Genomic DNA, 20584 nt, shown 5'->3' on the forward strand with positions numbered 1-20584 from the left:
GTTCTGGTTTTTGAAACTATACTAAGAAAAGCTTGTATTTTTTTATTTTAAAAACTTAAAACACTGCCCTATTTTTGTAAAATTGTAAAACTGAACTTAACTATATAAAAAAAAATAATTAAGCTGAAACACTATAAAAAAAAGGATTAAACAATAGAAACTGCTGTATAAAGAAGAAACATTACAGTTATCTAAAAAATAAAACCCAAAATACCACTAAAATCTTATTGTAAGATCCAATTAGAATAAAGTAAGGGGAAAACAGATAAGTATTTTGATGTTATAACTACATTTATCTGTATATTTGTCTAAACATTTTGAAAAGCCCTTTGAATAAATATTGATCCACATACATTCCTGATGAAACTTAGGAAACTATAATGATAATGTTGGTTTGAATAGCAACAAAACAAAAGTATTTTTTTTTATAACATTTCCTGCTTTTTATATTTTAAAAATACTGTAAAGATGTTAAAAAAAAGATGTATACCACATTTTGACTGTTTCTTAATAAAACTGCAGTAAAAGAAATACTAAAAAATTCTTATAAGCTTTTCTAAGAGCTTTTTATTAAAGACTGTTTAACACAATTCCTATAGTAATTGATAAAAATCTCAAAAAGAGATAATTACTAAAAAAAAGGGGGGGGGGGAAGATAAAACCAGTTTTAAATTGATTGGATTACCTAGAGACTTCTAGATTAAAAGAAACTTACTAATAAATGTTTTAGGTACGTTTAACTTTGTCCCTTTCCACATGTAATAGTTTTCTGTTTCGTTTTATACATATCAGACCATGAACACAAGTCATTGTGACATTTACACTCAAAAGCATATAGTACAGTGATCGTTACGTAAAACAAAAATTAATATCACTATGAAATCTCCAATTCAAAGTATTATTAACAGCCTTTAAAAAAATGAATACCTTCTGTTAAAAAAAAATGTATATTAACATTTGTACCAGTAATATTAAATAAAGTATAATTTATTAATTGGCAGTGACACAAGTCTATGTATCTTATCAGAATAACAACACTGACTAAATTACAGTAAAACTTAGTGTACTTTAAGCGGATAATTAATTATAATCTTGTATTTCATAAACATATACTTAAAAGCTTTTACCAGTGAGACCTCACTTTCAAGTATATTATTTATATAGATAAAAAATATAAATATATCACAATTATTTAAATTATTCAGCACAAAGCAAGAATGTACCAAATTACAGTGTTAGTGCTACCCGAGCTATTGTCAGAAAATTATATATTCTTTTAAACAAAAGGAATTATTATGCATGTTTTTTTGCTGATAATTTATATGTATTGAAAATATAATTTCAGTTTTTAAAAGGCTAAGTAGTTAGCTAATATTTTCTAGTACTTAAATTTTCCCCAATAAAAAAAAATTATAGTAATTCCAATATTCTGAAATGTACTAACAATTAAAAATGTGCTATGTAAATTTCTATTTAGATCTATTTCACTTAGATCTAACAAAACTAAAATTACATTATTTTACAACTTTTTAAAACCTCCAATAATTGTTTATTTTTTAAAAATATATATATGTAATACATACGTTTTTATTACATCGGCCTAAAATAACAAATTTATTAAAATCCCACAATTCTAACTGCTAGTTTTGAAGAGGTCCTTAGTGTAAAATGTTACTTGTCTGTTGAAATGGTTTAAACTACCATATTAAACAAAGTATGTTTTTTTTTCAGAATTATTCTTCATGTGATGAAATTATTTATACTATCCTTCTACAAATAAATTCGTTTTTAAATCTTTCAAAAATTGTTTTTCAATAAAACAAAAGCTAGTAAAGAGTACAACTTGACTAGAGGACAAAACACCAGATAGAACAAATTAGTCCAGTCAGTGATTGAAATGTAAGCTATATCTAGGAAAAATGGATATCCTTCAGAACATGTGCTACAACTCTATTCTTCCTGAAACATCTTCTTTACAACATCAAAAATCTGAAAACAGATAAATAAGTGGTATATACTGTACAAAGATAATTATTAAAAGCTATTTAACATTACTATATTGATCAATGTTATCTCAGTGGTCTTTAAACAATACATGTACATTAGAATTATGGCCAAGGTTATTAAGATTGCCACTTATTACTGTATCTCGCAGATACTGTCTTAAAAATACCACTTTAATAAAATGAAGTACAGTTATTCAACAAAAAAAATGGTAAACAATGATTGTCCTTAGTACCTTTATGTTAAAAAAATGTTATAGTAAAAATTAGCAATATATCAGGAAAGAAAGTTAGAACAGAGAAAAGACCGAACTGTATATTATATAGATAAAATTATAAAAATAGAACAACAGCAAAAAAAAAGGTCACAAATTAAATTATATACAACTGCAACCAAAAAACCTGTAATTAAATGGTTTGTTATAGTATTTATATTCTGCACCCAACTCAATTATATGTTTCTAACTGATTTAAAAAAAAAAAAGTATGCTAAGAATATTCAAGCACAAAGTGTGATACAAAAAATTAAACACATTTGCACAAGAAAAGCAATAGATATTCAACAGTGGAATACAAAATTTACAGTTTTATAGTAAACATAGCATAAACAAAAGCTAAGTAAAGGAGACAGAAGTTTATATGAAAGAAACAAAGGTAGCAATTACAAGATGTTTATGAGAACCTATGCCCACACTCTGAATTTTCATCCATAACTTTTAAAAGTTAATCTAGTCTTAAAATTTGTATATAGTACCTGTTGCATAAAATTGATCAAAATACATCCATCCAATCTTGAGGTATCCTATCCACAAGTTTGGGATGGATGGATGGATGCCCAGGAGCAAACCAATATGCCCCACTCTGCTTTGCAGTGTGGCACAATAAAAATGTGTTAAATGTAAAAAAGTTACAATAGACCTAAAAACAATTTTTTAAATTTTAACATGTTTCAAACTGAAAGCAGTCTGTATTAATGTTTGATGAAGTGCATTTACCAGAAATGATAGTAAATGTAAGTTTTTTGCTACTAGGACTGTTTTTCACTAATTTTTTTTTATTGCTGATAGTATTTCCCTTTTATCTAACTGATATTTTAACTTTTCAATTTGATTTCTTCCAGTGCTACAAGACAGGGAAATATGGCTTGGATTTTTTTTAGTAAAACCTTTAACCTAAAGCTACAATACAAGTTAATTTTGGGTGAGTGTATTGCACATAGGTGGAATCATAAAGAATAAGTATAAGAAGCCAGATTCTACTTTCCTTAATATTGAAACTTCGGCTAGAAAAACATGTAAAACTAAAAGGAATGCATGATATTTAAACCAGATGTTAAGTGTAATCTATGTTAGTCTATAGCAACTAATCGAGAGGTCTGGTCTCAAAGAAACTAGTGGAAACGTATACAAGAGATGGTGGGTAGGTCACCCCTTTAGCTGGTTGCTAAAACCCACCTGTAGCAAAGACTGCTTTTATCTTAGTAAGATTACAGTGAGTTGCTAATCAAAACAGACATGAACCACCTTCAGGAGAATCCTAAAGTGTTTGAAATACCAATTTTGTTTCATCTGGCATGAAGACTGTTGTTAACTTAGGATTCATCCAGCAAAAACTGTTTATACTGTGTTCAAGCACAAAACCATTAAAAAACAAATATAGTTTGATTTAAACTTATGGCATTGTTTCACATGTAACAAGTAAAACAATTTAAATAAGAAATACTAACTACAATTACAAACTATTTATGCATCAAACTTAGAAACAATTCAGTTTAACATTAAAACATGGAAAAAGTTGTGGAAAGTTTTTCACAATGTAATTTTGTGAAATTAAGAAACACAAAAAAAGACAAAAGTATTGAATAACTTTTTTTCCTAAACAATAGATATTTGGAAAGAATATAAATTATGTAATGCAACCAAATAAGCTATACTTCTACTACTTACGATATACATTTATGACAAATGTTACTATGTATGTGTGTGCATATTCTTTACTTCATAGTTTTATATTAAACAATTGGGATCCCTTGCAATGTGTGACATAAATTCAGTTGAAGAGAAAATTTTATAACTTGTAACTTCATTTCATGGACTACATATTGGTCAATTACATTAATGCATTACAAGATTATGATGTAATTAACACCTATTTAACTTTAGTGAAAGTTTATATTACAAATGTTTCATTAAAATATTTGTTCAGTATTTTAATATGTAAACTTACCAATCAAAAACTAAAATTTTTAAATTTTTTATTTACATTTCATTTATTTGATCAATAACTTTGTGAATATTGACAATTATTTTAAACTTTGTCCTGCTAAATGGCATTCTGTCAATTGTCACAGTTATCATAATTGTATCTCACTGTAATGCCCTTAATATTCCACTAACATTGCCCTCATTCTTATAGTACCTTTTCATAAGTTTCCTATGTTGTCAGCCTGTTTATTGCTCACTGTAGAACTGTGGGAGTTAGGCTGTGTGTGTATAGCCTCATAATAAAAATCACATCTAACAACATGTATTTTAATTAAACCTTAATAGTTCACTCCTACTCACTTGAAACACAAGATATTATTATTATGATACCCCCATTTAATTCACTAGCTACTTTTAAAACCATCCTATTTATAAGTTTCACTGTATGTAGTCCTAAGGATGGCCTGGCATGGTCTAGTGATTAGGGTACATGACTCGCAGTATGCAGATCACAGGTTTGAATACCTGTTGCCAAACATGCTTGCCCATTCAGCCTTTGGGGTGTTAAAATGTGACAATCAACCCCACTATTCATTGGTAAGCATAGCCCAATAGTTAACAGTGGGTGATGTTGGCTAGTTGCTTTACTCCTAGTCCTTTACTGCTAAATTAGGGACAGCTATCTGGAGAGGAGATAGGTACAAGGTAAAGCTCTCCAAGAATCACCGATGATGCATTGGCATCTAAGGTGCCTCAATGTTGAACTTGGGACTCAAAAAAAAAAGAAAAAAATTCATACTGAAGTGAATTTTTAGTGACAGAAAACACATATATTTACGTTACAAATCCAAGACTGACATCTGCAGCACAGATGTATTCCGAGCCATGCTGCAAGATGACTCAAAGTACCAAAAGAAATCTCAATGATAATCATTTATGAAATATAACATATATTTCAAGGGTTAATAGGATAAAAAAAAATATCCAATGTTTTAAGTATAAAGATCCAGATATCTGAAATATTTCGAAAATAATCCTGAGTTTGCTCTATGAATCTAACTTGAATACTGTGTCACTTACTTGATTAATGAAAAATAGTTGAAACCAAACTATGATTTTTAAGGAAAAAAAAAAGTCTTGAAATACTTGTTTTATTATACATTAGTTATATGCACTTCTTGACAGAACCATGTAAGAAGTTCAAGGAAACTGTTTAAAATGAAACCTATTTATGTAAGTGAGACACAAATTTGACTATTGTTCTTGTATACAATTTTCATGGATGTACTTGATAAAATGGTGGGATATCATGTTTAAATGCTTTCATATAATTGTATTGTTCTCTTAGGTCTGTCTAACTTTTGTAACAACTCAATAAATCAACCAACAAGAGCTTAGGATATACAAGTTATCAAATTACATCACGACAGTAAGCCTCTAAGTAACTACAAGGTTTCGTTTGTTTGTAGAATTATGCACAAAGCCACTCAAGGGCTACCTGCACAAGTTGTCCCTAATTTTGAAGTGATAGATTAGAGGGAAGGCAGCTAGTCAAGTACCACTCACCACCTACAATACCAATTCTAATCAAATAATGAGATTTGATCATCACTTGTATAATACACCCCCCAGCTCCAAAGTTTGGAACACATTTATTTTGGTGCTAAAAGAGCATGAACCACAGAACCTTGGGTCCAAAATCTGGCAAGTTAACCATGGGAACATGTCCAGCTAACTATAAGGTTGAAAGTAAATAGGGAGTTATAATTGCAGATATTATCATTATACTTATCATTAGAAAGCTTGCTTGAAGTTTCTGTTCACTGTTTATCTCTATCCTTTATCACAAAAACACAACATTAATTCAGGCAAAAATTCTTGCACTCTGTTAGCTCCACTTTCTATCAGAAATTGAACTAACTACAGATTACCTTAAAATAAGTGTAAACTTGAAAAGGTAGTAGAAAAATGAGACATAACAGTTGATAGTTTGATGGATAAAGCCAATACATTCTTAAATGATATTTTTTGACATTTATTCAAGTTAAAAACAGAGTAATATTTTTCTTTAATACTTATACACATAATTATTACACCAAACAGTGTTTTTATTACCCCTATCCAGCAACTGTACATTAAATGTCAAGGTGACACTAAAGTTCGAACACTTTTGTTTTTATGGTAACTAATTTGAATTTTTTTAAAAAGTTCAAACTAAAGAACAAACTGAGATTGAAAGATGATCTTGATGTAAGTACTTTTTCTTGATTTTTACAATTTAATGTAAAACAGTATTCTTAAAATTAAGTGAATCTGTCACATTACTAAAATATTAATCAGTTAAAACATAAACTCCAAAATTTATTATAAGTATGTCCAGTAGTTACTTACTATAATGTAAAGTGTTTTGGTTTTTTTTTGGTGCAACTGAAGATGTAGAACAATTTCTTTATAAAAAAAAATCATAGCCAGAGAAATTGTAAAAGATATTTTTAATATATAACATTATACTTTTTGACTTTTGAATATAGAAGAAAACTGGAAAGATCAGAGAGTGCAATTTCTGCGTGACAATGTTTTTAACTTTTGCAGTAACCAATTTAAAATATACATCAAACAATTCCTCATTCTCAAACTAGACCTCATCTTCTGAATGATTAGCATCAACCTTACGCACAAGGTTTTCTTTGTCATAGTGTTCAATGATTGGCATTGTATCATTGATGTATGTATTAAACCTGAAATAAAAGAAAACAATTTAAAGCTACCTGGACTTTGATTTAGTACCTGAACACTATTTATCAGCATCTTTTATGAGAGTATTTTTTAAATATTGGATCACATCTAAGCTTTAATCATTTATATTTAAAAACTCAATCACTTTAAAATACAAATAAACAATTAATTTGTTTTCAACACTAGTGAACGATTAAAAAAACTTATGATATATTTGTATCACATTAAAATTTAAGCTCTTGTTCATGGTGTAATATATTTTGGCATTAACTACAGAAACTTGACACATTACTAGGAGTTTAATAATCACACAATGGTTCTACAACCATTTTCGTTCTTATACATGCTATAATTTACAATTGAACCCAAAATCATTTCAATTACAAATAAACTTCAAGTGTAAAATTTAGGCATTATTAAACAATTATAATGAAAAAAAAAGATACTTTTATTTTACAAATGAAATCAAATAAAACACTTTCAAAAGCAATATATTTCAGATTTATGTCAATTTAGATTTTTTTTTTTGCTAAAGCACTATGATTGATAACAGAATTGTACAACAACTGAAGTTAAAACAGAGGATTTGAATGGAGTACACAGAACCAACTATTTGTTCCAATATTTAGTTTCGTCATGAAAATGAAAGTACTAACCAATTCCTTTGTACATATTTTCATCAGAAAGTTACCACCCTTTCTTATACATGTATAGAGAATTCCCTAAGAGATCGGTATATATGATAAATGGATGAACCAATAAAAAGAGTATCATTTCTTGTGTTCTTAGAAACTCCCATTTATAAGAAACAACAGTATCCTAATTTGCAACTTTTCCTTCCAGCACTTTAAATGTTGAGAAATGAATTATAATCCAAATATTTTCCCCCCTTATATAGAACATACTTGTGAAAATAATTTCTAAGATATTTAATGCTGATATACTAACAACGAAGAAATGTTTTTAAGATAATTTAATAACTTGTATACTTACAATATTTGAACTGTAAATTAAATACTTCATTTTCAAAAGAATTTTGACATTTTAATGAATTATATTTCAAGAAAAAAATCATTAAATTTAAATTTCAAAAAGTTTTGATGAATCAGTAGAACGTACAATCCTTAAAACTTCTGCATCTTATCAACAGAAGAAAACCTAAGGAAATATAATCACATATGAAATTTATATACAAGTTTTGAGAATTTTAATAAACCACTCATGAAATATGCAGATCTTTAGTTTTGTATTCCTACTTATCTCTAATGGAAAATTTACAAACTTTTCAAGTTAGATGATTTTCAGTTTTAATAACACTTTCTACATATGCACTTGAAATTTACGATATTCCTGTTATTAAGACACATAGAATTTAATGGTACTAATTGAAAACCTAATATTTAAAACACTTTTTTGAAAATTTAACTTTTATCTTTTGAAATGTTGGTTTCTAAAAGTACATTGAAAACTAAGGACATCATAGATTAAAACAACTGAATCCTGTTTTTCCTGTCTAAAACTTTCATAGCATTTATAAACCTGGAAAATTAACTAAGTCCTTCATCTTCTAAAAATCAGTCCTCAAACATCGTTAAACAATAGCACACAACATTCCCAAATATCGTATCAAGTACATTTAAATGTCTCTCTAATTTATGGATCAGAAAATCCAAATATACCCAAGTTAATGGGCCATTCCTAGGTTTAAAAACTTTTACATTAAGATACTGCAATGTGGAAATATCTTTTTAAAAATAACTGTAACGAAATAGTACCTTAATATATTACTTTCAGTAAAGTAAAAGAATGACACTAATGTTACTTTTAGCACTTTTTAATTAGTTTTACTTTTTATTTCTCTCTTGTTTCCATTTCATTTATAGATATCAATTTCATACAAAAAATGTGTAAAAAAACAAAACAAGCGTTATATAGGTAGTTATTAACAACTGTAAAACAAACCTTTTCTTCAAACTTTCTTCATTATCATCAGATCGACCACTGCCTGCAGCTCCTCTCTTCAAACATCGATTAACACAAACCTTTAACAAATGCAGTTAAGAGAATTAACTTTTTTTTTCAGAATTGCTAACATGATACTTACTGAAATGAATTGTTATGAAGGTTTCAAATGCTTTTATTTCCCCTATTTAGGTGCTTTCTTTCAATTTAATTGAAATAACTTTATACACAGTTTTAGATGGTTATTGGATAAACAATGGGAAATAAAGCATGTATAATAATACATAAACAATTAGAGTAAAAATATAAACGTTATTTTTTTTTCTTGAACATAATTTCTTTAAAGTGATTGACAACTTGTTTCTAGGTTAATATTATTTTTAATGCATATATATTAGAATTCCTAGTGATTGAATTAAATACATAAAACATCAATCACTGCTAATTTATGATTTAACATGCAAGATGAAGATAAAACATGAGCTAAGTCATTTTAAAAGATCAGTTCTCCACTCAGGAACCTGGATAGCATTTTTTACAGCCATAAAACAATCAACAAAAATAATGACAGTTCACTTTGAAAATTGTAATTTAATCCCATACAAGTCTTAACACCTATGAAAGAAAAACACACTAGTTCAGTAAAAAGATGGTTAATTATATATATTACAGATAAACTGGCACTGCTTAATTACAATAAAAGTAATTTTACTTGCCTCTTCTGGACAGTCAAAAAAGAGGACAAACTTTAAATTAACCTTGTCACCCATCATTCGGTTCCAGCCTTCAAGGTTATTTTCGTTGCGAGGAAATCCATCAATAAGGAATTTTTTAGTTTCACTTTTGTTCATGGCCTGTTTTGTAAATAATGGTATTTCAATGAGAACCTGATTTTTTTTTAAATTTATATCTTAATGATTTCACCCCATGTTAATAGAAACTATTTTTTTTCATTAAGTCCCTGCACAAAAGTGTTAATTAAACAAAACAGGAAAAATTGACTGATAATTTTTAGTTGTTAAGCAGACACAATAACATGTAAACATAGTGATAAAAGTGGGCTCTTGACACGAGACTACATGTACATGAGCACATTCAAAATTAAGTTTAAATTTGAGTAAAACAGCAAGCAGCTTTTATACATTTTTAACAAAAACATACTTACAAGTAAGATGTACCCAAGAGGCTAGCCTCATGTATTATCTGTTTATAACCAACAATTAAAGTTATTTATTTGTGATAATGGTTTCTACAACATACATTAAACCTTTTTAATTTATATTTCTTTAATTTTGATTGTATATTTGTTATAAGACATTAGCATTAGTATTTCGTTCTTATAATTTTACAATTATCAATTACTACAGCTCTTACAGCCAATTTACATCATTGCATAATTATTATGAATTATAAGGTAAAATACATAACATTACAGTGATCAATAAATTATCTTATGGGGTGTTTTGTGTTTTTTTTTATGGACTTCTACTAACTTTTTGTTCAGTTTTAAAGCATTTCATTTTATTGCTGGGTCCTTCATCAGGTCCAATGAACCAAGAAAAAAAAACAGAAATCCATAAAAGATACAGTCATATGTCATAAACCCTACCAAACTTAATTTGAAACAAAAACAAAAGTTAACATTTTCTTTACCATAAAATGAATTTAATATAGATACCTCTCCACAGAACAGACAGGTAATAGTTTTTATGTATGCACTACACCTTTGAATAAAACTTCCACACCTACAAATAATAACATGTACTACACCATTCTATGATACAATCAACATTAGGATATACCCCTCCAGAAATTAGAGGGCAATTCTTGACAAGACCAAAAGAGAGGCAGCAGAAGTTGGGAGGAAGGGTGGGTGGTTCAGTGAAGGGGTATCTATCTGAACTACATTTTTAGGTAAAGAATATGTCTGTTAACTTACAAACTGCTATGCACGTCTCCACAAAACAGAAAATATGGTGGAAGAACCAAGACAAATAAAGAATTTAAAAAGTTGAGTTTCTTTCTGAGAACATAGCAACAGAAAGGGAAAAGTCATGAGGTGTGTCACTCACTGAGGGTGGGGAGGCCTTAGTGGAAGCATCACTCAATAGGAGACAGCATCCATCTCAAGCAGAAAATATTCTTCACCATATACAAGTGGAAATGCAGAAAGGTCCTGTCAAAGAAACCTCCTACATGGTGTCACAAAGATGGGCATAGTACAAAAGCTACTCAACTGACTTGTATATCTCAGTGAGTTAGTAAATTATGTACACAAGACCCATACAGCTGGTTAATAACCACCAGAAATGGGTCTAGTTCTAAGTGAAGGGGGGCTCTTCCAGTTGATAAATCTCAAGTGGTTTGGTATCAAGAAAGCAAGGGTTCTCCCAATCCATTAGCAGAAAACTGTAAGGAGGCTTTCAGGTGGGTGAGAACAACTGAGAGGTGCATGGACTGGACAGGAATAATTATCATCTGCATATGGTCACATACACACACACTGGCCACATGATGGATTTCATTGTCTCCAGTATATTTTTTCTTTGTATTTTGAGAGGATTGTGTTTTTAGTGAAAACTGCAAGAAAAAAAGTCAACTTACCACTTCTGGAAAGATTTGAGAATGACAATTTGATAGAGATGAAACCCAGAGACAGAAGAAACCACAGTATGGTGTAAGTAATGTGACACAGGTTTCGTGGGTCATCCACATCCCTGCCTGAAATATCTTATGCAGGGAATATTGACAAGAGAAACTAAGATTATGAACCTGATGAGGGAAGATGACATGAGAAAGATGGAGTTATTTCCCAATGAGGAATTGACTAGTTGGATGAGTTTTTTAACCTAGCCAATCAAGATAGGAGCTTGGTCATGAGAAGAAAAATCCCACAGTGTTGACTGCCTCAAAAGGGAGCAGTGTGAGTGAGATAACAGCAAACTGCCCAAACATACATAATCATACAGAAAAGAAAGAGAAGATGACTGGAGAAAACATCAAATCATGCACATAAACACACATACCCAGACAGTCAAAGTCTTGGGAAGGAGCAGTCTGGGAATAAAATCAACCTGTCTCTGTGGTAAAGAATGCATGAGGCACCCAAGGCAAAAATACTGAAGTGATGTCTCCAACAAGCACGAAAACAAAAATGCTTCTTGAGAGAAAAATACTACAGAGAACGAGTAGCCAACGTTTCAAATGAAGGGCACGTAACAGTCCTGAGAACTAAACTAAGTAAGAAGATGACTGATCAGACAAGCTTGGAAGAGATATTCATGAACAAAAGAAAGAAAGAAAATGTGGATGGTAAGGGAAAAAACAAAAGTCTTTGAAAAATCCCTTCTGTAAGTGCTGAGCATAGAATAAATGGACCATCCCCAAAATGGGACAGGAAGAGTTGAACAACCTTGAGGAAGGAAGTGGTCAATGGTTCAACATCAATAAACCATCCATTTCCAGTGATAGATTGTGAAGGAGTGGAAACAATGACCACGACTAAGCTGGCCAAAGAATGAGAGGAACCTGGCAAAATTTGTTGTGAATTAAGGACAAAAGTCAAACAGAAGGATTGGCAGAAAATGAGTGGACAAATCTAGACTCATAGGATATACCACTAGAACCATGGAGTCTGGGACTGATTACCAAAAACTTTGAATTTTAGTGTAGAGGGGAATTACAAGTGCATCATTTAGAGGTCTCCCAAAGTGGTAACAAATTCACAAAAACAACACAATGGAAGAGGTAAGGCCTACTCTGTTGGAAGGATTTGTTCCAAGCAAGACAGCTGACCTGCCACTAAATTCAAAGCTCCTGGCACATAAGCTAACAACCAGATCTTGTTGTCATGAGCCCAAAAGAGAAGTTCAAGTACAAGAAAGCAGAGGTCTCAAGAGCAAGTCAGGAAACAACAACAATGGAGTTGTCAGAACAGATCAAAACATGATGTCTAGACAGCTTTACATACCTCCAGGACATTAATAATGTAGAGACTGCTTTGCAGGAGACAAAACACCAAAATTGGTGAAAGTATATGGAACCACACCCCACCCAGCTAATGAAACATCCATAAATAGATGCAAGTCTGCATGGAGTGGAAGAAACTGGATGCTCAGAGTCATGTAAAATATTCAAGCCACCAATACTTCAAGAGGCAAAGAGATGTAGGTAAAGGAATGAGAAAGTACTGTGGATCACAGAAAATATTCCACTGATCTGCCAGAATTCACTGAAGGACACATCCAGAAGAAGAAAGGGCACAAGAGAGGCAAAAGTCCCCGAGAGAGACTGAACCTCATACATAGGAAGAAAAGGAGACAGAGAGCCTTGGAAACTAGGAGTTGCATATCTAAAAAAAAGGAGAAGGTTGAGCCCATCCAGCAACCAAGGTGATAAAAGACTTCCAAATGGATCTAATACTGAATGGGAGTCAATACTGACTAAAGAATCTGGGCAGTCAATTCAAACAAGCAGAAGGATGAGGGAGGTTGTAGCAGATGATACCTCCAAAGTCAGAGTTAGGAGATGCCAGATGTCCAGATAGTGGGGAAAATGCAGACTTTCATGTGAAAGTCTTCAGGACTTAATTGAAAACAAACAGGTGTGTGCCTGGAAAAACAAAGAAAGCTCATGAGAGAAAAAGCTGTGTAACCTAAGGGTTTTCTACAAAATGAGTCCACAGGTGGGCAAAGTGTAAGAGCCAAGCTCTCACAGAACTAAAGCTGACAAGTGGTTCCAGAAACAATTGATCACTAAGCCTCATGATGGCTGGCCTCTCAGAAGAGGGGACACTAGGAAGGGGTCACAGGATAAGAAACTTTTGCATGAAGAAAGGGTTACACACACTTAATGATTATTAAAAGTAAGTTTAATTATGATATCTAAAAGACAGAAAGCATAATACACAGTAACTTTCACCTTTGATGAGATTAAATTTAAATTTCACTTTTATACACAAAAAAGCAACTTATGAAGAGCTTAAAGAACTGACAAATAAACTAAGATAATACCAGTTTATTTAAACAAAGAAAAATGGCAGATATAAAAGTTAAAATTTACTCATGAAATCAGCATTTCAGCTCTTCTAATGGTTATGAATCTATAAAAATAACAATAATAATTAACTAGGTTTACAATTACAAGGTACTGAAGCATAAGAAGAATTAAATTTTCTGCCTTCTTAATCCAAATAAGAAAATGCATCTGTAGTACCTAATCAAAATATTGTTGAATTTATTTGCAAGCTTGTGATTGTGAGAGATGATTTAATGTAGAAGTATTAGAAAAAAACTCCCTCTTACATTTTCTAGAAGATTACATGTTATTTCCACTGGAACAATGGTCCCATTTCTAATGTGATTCTCAATCAGCTCTCCATACTCAGAGCCTGGAGTGTTTCTTTCTTCACGTAGTAGGTCACCAGCAGATAAATGAACAAAACCAAACTCCTACAGAAAGCATGTTGTTAATAAGCATAATAGCATGTGGAACACCAAATCACAAAACTAAGAACTTCCTTAACTATTGAATATTTTTAAAACAAAGCACCATGAAAAGATGCTTCTGGAACTTTGCATATACTGCAGCTCAGTGTGAGTTCCTATATGATGCCCTACACCAGACTGTAGGATTGATTTTTATTTATATCATTAACAAAACTACTTAGAGAAAACTTTAAATTCAAACAATACCAGATTTTATTATGTACTTCATGTTTAATACGGCAAATATTACACAAGTTATGATCCTTGTAAGGAATTTATACAAAATATACAAATATCAAACTATACATTTAAAATAAGTATTAAAATGCAAATGTGTAGGGCACCTTGAAGTTTTTCTTAATATGAAAATAAAACAAGACCTGATCAAAACAAACATTTTTCTTTTATTTACAAGGGTATATAGTCATTAAAACAATAATCTCCTTTAAAGTCAGAAGAAAATAAATGTATGTACATACAGTGACCTGAAAAACATATGGAGTAATGCAGCAAAAGCAAAATACAATTAAAACCCACACAAGGTATACATGTAGACACACACACAGATACACTGGAGAAATGTTACAACCGTAAAATACAACCAATACCTACAGAAGATAAAGGTATGTGAAATACAATTAGATAAAGATATGCAGAAGTGACAATATACAATCACCTACAGAACATATGAATATGTAGATTACATTAAACATCAGTTTAAGAGTAATGAAAAACCTAAATAAAATAAATACACAGATAAGATGCAAATGTGGATTTCACTTTAATGACTGCCTTTTCTAGTTTACTTAAAAATACAAAATTTGTGAAATATTTCCAAAAATGCAAAACAAAAATGTCAAACTGTACAAGTTAATATCATTATATGTTTCTTAAAATACAAGCATAATATTTTCAAAACTTAACAGGTTTTGGAAGTTATCTTTGGTGTACTCTGTGAATCAATAAACTACCATACATTTACTGAATACTCACATTAACAATTTTCTCACACTGTGTACCTTTACCAGCTCCTGGTGCTCCTAGAACAAACACAATGGTAGGCTTTTCCTCTCCCATTACTGGCCTGTAGGATATTAAAAAAAATTAAATAAAAAAAAATGAAACATGAGAAACATTTTATATGTTATAAAATCACTGTTACATATTGTAACACCAAAGTATTTGTTAATCAGTTTTAAGCTTTCATCAATTTCACACAGTAATCCAAAATGTTGTTTTAAAATAGCTATAAAAAGTTTTTCACACATATCCAAGTGTAAGTGCTAGCACATGGACAAACACACGTTTTTTAAGGGTGGGTTCCAGCTAAACTGCAAAAAGCATTTTTATTGCTTTCTTTTATATTAAAAATTCTGTGCTTTAAAAAACTTTAAACTGTTCCTAAGTTTGAAAAAATTAAAATAAGAAATTTTATACACTGATATTATAATATATATTAAAAGTACCTGTCACAGTTACTTCATTTTGTCTAAAGCAATCAATAATACATAATTGCAAATCTGAGCCAAATATATTAGTATTCATTGTTAAGTCAATGTAATTTCAGGAGATAATTATAAAGATTTAATTTCTAGTGGAGAACCACTGTGGATTTCAGAACACATCTATCCTGTATACTCACTTGTATGAGCTTCTTTAGCTGTGTTGGTCACATAAAAATTCCAATACTGCCAACACACAGCTAAATCTCTTACAGAAAATGCTAGCTTTGCTCAAATTGGTGACATAAACTATCTGACTAATCAGTTGCTGGTCATTAGGTTTATAGAGAAAGCAGTTCTTCCAACTTACTCTTCTGCCATGTTCAGCTGTACAAAAAGTTACTCTTATGCTTATGCCAGCTTCTTTTACTGTTCTTGGAAACTTAGAACAGAGGTAGCAAGCTCTCACCAATCTAACTGAAAGACAACACACGTGCTTGCCAGCTTAAATTTGTTGATCAGTCTATTATGAAATGGTATAATACTCTACAAAATATTATTTTTAGCCCAATCTAATAGATGCAAGTTCAAGGGGAATTGGTGGTAGTTTTCATTATATTTTTTGAATCTGTAAAACTATGTACATGTATTTCAAAATCTGAAAGTGTTTTCAAGAAAATATGAACTGGACAATACAAGTTTTATTATCTAGAACAAAAAAAAGTTATTTCTTTGCCAAGTAAAGCTAAATATCAGTTGTTTTAACGTTGACTCTAAGAGATAACTTAATATTTTGTTTAAATGTATATGGCTAATTTAGCTTGGTGACTGAGGTTCAAACGATTTCCTTACATAACAAATACATTTTGTGTTCAATTGACACTTCAGATATCACATACGAAAGGTCATTTTGTTCTCTGCATTCCATTTTCCACGATACAATTACAAGCTTATGAACCGCCTAAGTTAGGAAGTCATCCAGTATTCCTGTCAAGTAATCATAAGACAAAATTATCAATAAATTCCTCACCCACCCACCCCAACCAAGAAAAAAAAAAAGAGTCTTATTATCAGTTTGTAAGACTATATATATTACACAGAATTTTAAAAAAGTGGTTAGTTAATGGAAACTGAAATTCTAATTCTGGTTGTTTTAACCAAATGTGCACTATGGTTGGTTCACATATTGGAAAAAGAATGTTAGTTATAATTCTGAATATACTACATGTATCTACACAAAAATATGGCAAGCTTTTAGTAATATGTACAAATCTATTGGACATACTTGTACTCAGTATGCATCTGAATTGCCAATAATAGTCTGACTCAGGCTCTTGTAAGTTGGAGTGCACGACAATATTCTTGTGAAGAGTACAAATATTTTGACCCATCATACTGTTTGTATATTGCATTTACATAACATCTACGACCTCCAAAATACATATCTACAGGTTGTTTTTACAATAACCCTGCATACTGTATCTGGTATTTACCACAAATTGTCATCAAGTCAACAATGTATGGTAAAATGTATAACTGCTAACTCTGACATCAAATACATAATATCATGTTGAATGGCACTTTGTAAAAGGTTATGTAATTCTCACTTTGACCACAACCTATACACACAGAGTTAAAATATTAAAATACAGATAACAATGACTCATGTGATCCTCCATGGCTGTCCTTTCTCACCCAACCTCACCCCCCAAGAAAAAAGTAAAACTAAAAACTGAGTCTTTATTTTTCAGGAAATCGTGGTCTTTCCAAAATCTTAAGTATGTGTTTTCAGAATTCAATGCAAATAAATCTAGATAAAAATCTGAAGATTTATTTTTACATAAGAGATCAAATTCAGTTTTAAAATTAACTACTGCAAGGAATTTTTTGATGAATTTTGATATACAGCAATGAGCTTAAGTGTCATATTACTGAAAATAATTCTGACAAAAATATATATGTGGAGTTTTTGTTAACAAAAAAAAAAGGAAATATATTCTTTTATAACTCCACAGAATTACCTATAATTGATTTAAGCAAGATTTTCACCAATGGCAATGAAGCTTTAGGTATTTAAAAGATAACCAAATTTCTCCTAATTTTCAACAGCAAACTCAGACTTGAGCTATTCCTAGATATGATCAAAATGTGACATTAAATATTGTTTTTTTCACTTGAAACCCTAATATTATGACCACATCAACAGTACATTATTACAGTAATTTTCTAATATTATATTCTGCTAAAATCACATAGCTTTTGAATTCATGGATAAAACAACTTTTTCTGATGATTACTTGCCCTTTTCTAATTGGCCAATAGATCCTGAAATAGTATCTGTTCTCACCATGCAAACAGATACATGTAACTCCTAAACTGAAAGTTTTGAGTAAACAATTATGAGCCCTGGACCTTCCCAAACAACTTTATATTTATATGCAACTGAAATAGATATTAATTCCCACAAAAATTAATTAAAACCTAATGCTTTAACAAGGTAGAAACATTTTGTAGCTTCATGGACAAGGCCAGATAATAATAGATGACTGATGTGCTTGTTAAAAATTATTCAATCACATTAGAGACATTTTTCTGAATGAGGGAACCAACTGTTACATTCAAAAGATATAGCATTACCCCAGAATTATCTTGAAAGTTAGAGAAGAGAATATAACTTAAAATATGACTACACTGTTGATAGACTTATCTCTAATGTGATTACAAATTCACATACATCTAATAACTTGTTAACGTACATTTTAAATTATGACACAGCTCCAAATAATATGCAACAATTGTACAAATTAATGTTAATACACTGTGTTATGACAATAGTTTTAATATTGTTGTTTCTGCTGTTGGCTTTGAGAAGCTTTTATTCTGAGATGCAATGAATGGAAATACAAGTTGAAAATGTAGGGTCCATATGAGGATATTGCCAGGCAATTTTGATCTACATTAGATTAGCTTCATTCATTACACAAAACACTTTGATGAGATCCAATCTTACAAAGGAGACAGGATTAACATACAATAGGTCACACAGATATTATAGCTGGATATCCTGTACACTCTTGCTAATACATACACAAAAGACACTGATGTATAAGCATTTTTGACATGTAGTTGAGGATACACATGTAGAATCACACACCCATCAATGCTCATAAATTTATCAGTGATCATTTCCTAATTAGCAAAACCTTTCAAACCAATATGTAATACAACATTTTTTTTAGCAGCATTTTAAAACCATAGCTACAGTGTACATTCTATGGAGAAAACTAATTGAAATTTTACTTTAAAATAAAAAAACTGGTAATGCTAAGTGTCTAATGTGCTGTGCAAAGATGAATTAAGATATGCAGCATGGAAGGGGGTGTGAATATCCTTAATGTTATTATGCTATATATGTGTGTATATACAAGTATACATACGATTAACATGCATTTTACTTAAAAACAAGTCCAAGCCAGTGTTCCAATATAACATATTAACCTTTTATTCACAAGCACTTGGCTACATTCAGAAATTTAATAGAATTTGATTGTCATTTTACTTGTCAAAGATATATTATTTGGAAAGAAATAAGAGAAATTTGACCAATCTGGGCTGATTTATTATTCTTTTCTCAATCAAGTTAATTATAATCCTTTTCCAAACTGAATATTTTGAAAGCCACACAAGTATGTAACAGACTAAGGTATATAAGCACATATTCAAAGCAGTAATTGCTTCTTAATAATATAGCAACATGATAATGCATAATCCAGTATTATTTATTAACTGTCTTGAATCATAAACATACATTACAGTAAAAAAGGATGAGGAATGAAAGTTTTAGATATTTTGATTGGTCATCAAAATTAGTCAAAATAAACAATATGACAAGAAATTTAAATATCTTTGAGCACAAGATATAATTTAAGAGCTTATGTGGCAGGAAAAAGTTTTAAATTGTTATAATTCCTCCAAATGAAGACGAAGGGTATCCATGTCTTACCGCTCTTTAGTTCTTAAATCATGCTCACACCCTCTAAACTTCTAGTTATCAGAAATAACTAAACCTTGCTTGCTATTTTTGTGTCTCAGAATGAAGACTTCTTTCATTACATTTTGAATCTCAATAACTGTGCTAAAACATGCTGAAGTAAAAAGAAAATTTAAGTGCTTAAAACAAATATAAGAGAGTGATGAAAATGTTGAGTGCAGTATTTAATGTGAAACAGGGGTGTGGAATATTTTTCTAAATAATTTCTTGTTCAAGGGACAAAATACTAGAAAAATCTGCTTATCCATCTTAAAAATTTACTTGCTCCTTCCCACAAAACATACCCCCCCCCAAAAAAAGTAGATGATGTGTATAATTTGGTTTTATTTAACAGTGAATACAATCTGTACAATGCAATTAGCAACTCCTAACTTCTTAACATACATCTATTCATGTGTTTTATTGTTTTCAAAATGTAGACATTAGGAATTTACAATACAACACATAGAATACCCTATTACATAAAATGATAAATAAATCACTGTTTACATTAATGCTTCCACAAACTAAGATGGTGTTTCATATACACATGTGTAAAGCTTTACTGGGCTTCTATCACAGACAAAAATAATGTCATAATATTGTTGCATTAATTTAAATAGGCTTTTTACCTTGTGTGTGTGTGTGTGTGTGTGTGTGTGTGTGTGTGTGTGTGTGTGTGTGTGTGTGTGCGAGTGTGTGTGTGTGTGTGTGTGTGTGT

The 20584-nt window shown here is 30.5% G+C and overlaps 1 protein-coding gene across 4 annotated transcripts in view; it reads right to left on the reverse strand.

Moving 5' to 3' along the window:
* Positions 1-467: 467 nt before the first annotated feature.
* LOC106457461 (UMP-CMP kinase-like) overlaps positions 468-20584 on the reverse strand; it is a 24664-nt gene continuing 4547 nt past the window's right edge. For 2 of the 4 annotated variants that reach the window (XM_022383401.1, XM_022383399.1), the window contains exons 2-8: positions 15385-15475; positions 14209-14355; positions 9622-9759; positions 8906-8985; positions 6849-6945; positions 2758-2864; positions 468-1989 (exon numbers count right to left, since the gene is read on the reverse strand). In XM_022383401.1, the coding sequence (XP_022239109.1) occupies positions 2775-2864; positions 6849-6945; positions 8906-8985; positions 9622-9759; positions 14209-14355; positions 15385-15468 (636 nt within the window). In that variant the 5' untranslated portion in view covers positions 15469-15475 and the 3' untranslated portion in view covers positions 468-1989; positions 2758-2774. Of the gene's footprint in view, positions 1990-2757; positions 2865-6848; positions 6946-8905; positions 8986-9621; positions 9760-14208; positions 14356-15384; positions 15476-16685; positions 16821-20584 lie in introns of all 4 variants that reach the window. The other 2 variants (XM_022383400.1, XM_022383402.1) reach the window with 2 other exon arrangements.

The sequence above is a fragment of the Limulus polyphemus genome, unplaced genomic scaffold (assembly GCF_000517525.1).
Source record: "Limulus polyphemus unplaced genomic scaffold, Limulus_polyphemus-2.1.2 Scaffold334, whole genome shotgun sequence".
Taxonomy (NCBI): domain Eukaryota; kingdom Metazoa; phylum Arthropoda; class Merostomata; order Xiphosura; family Limulidae; genus Limulus; species Limulus polyphemus.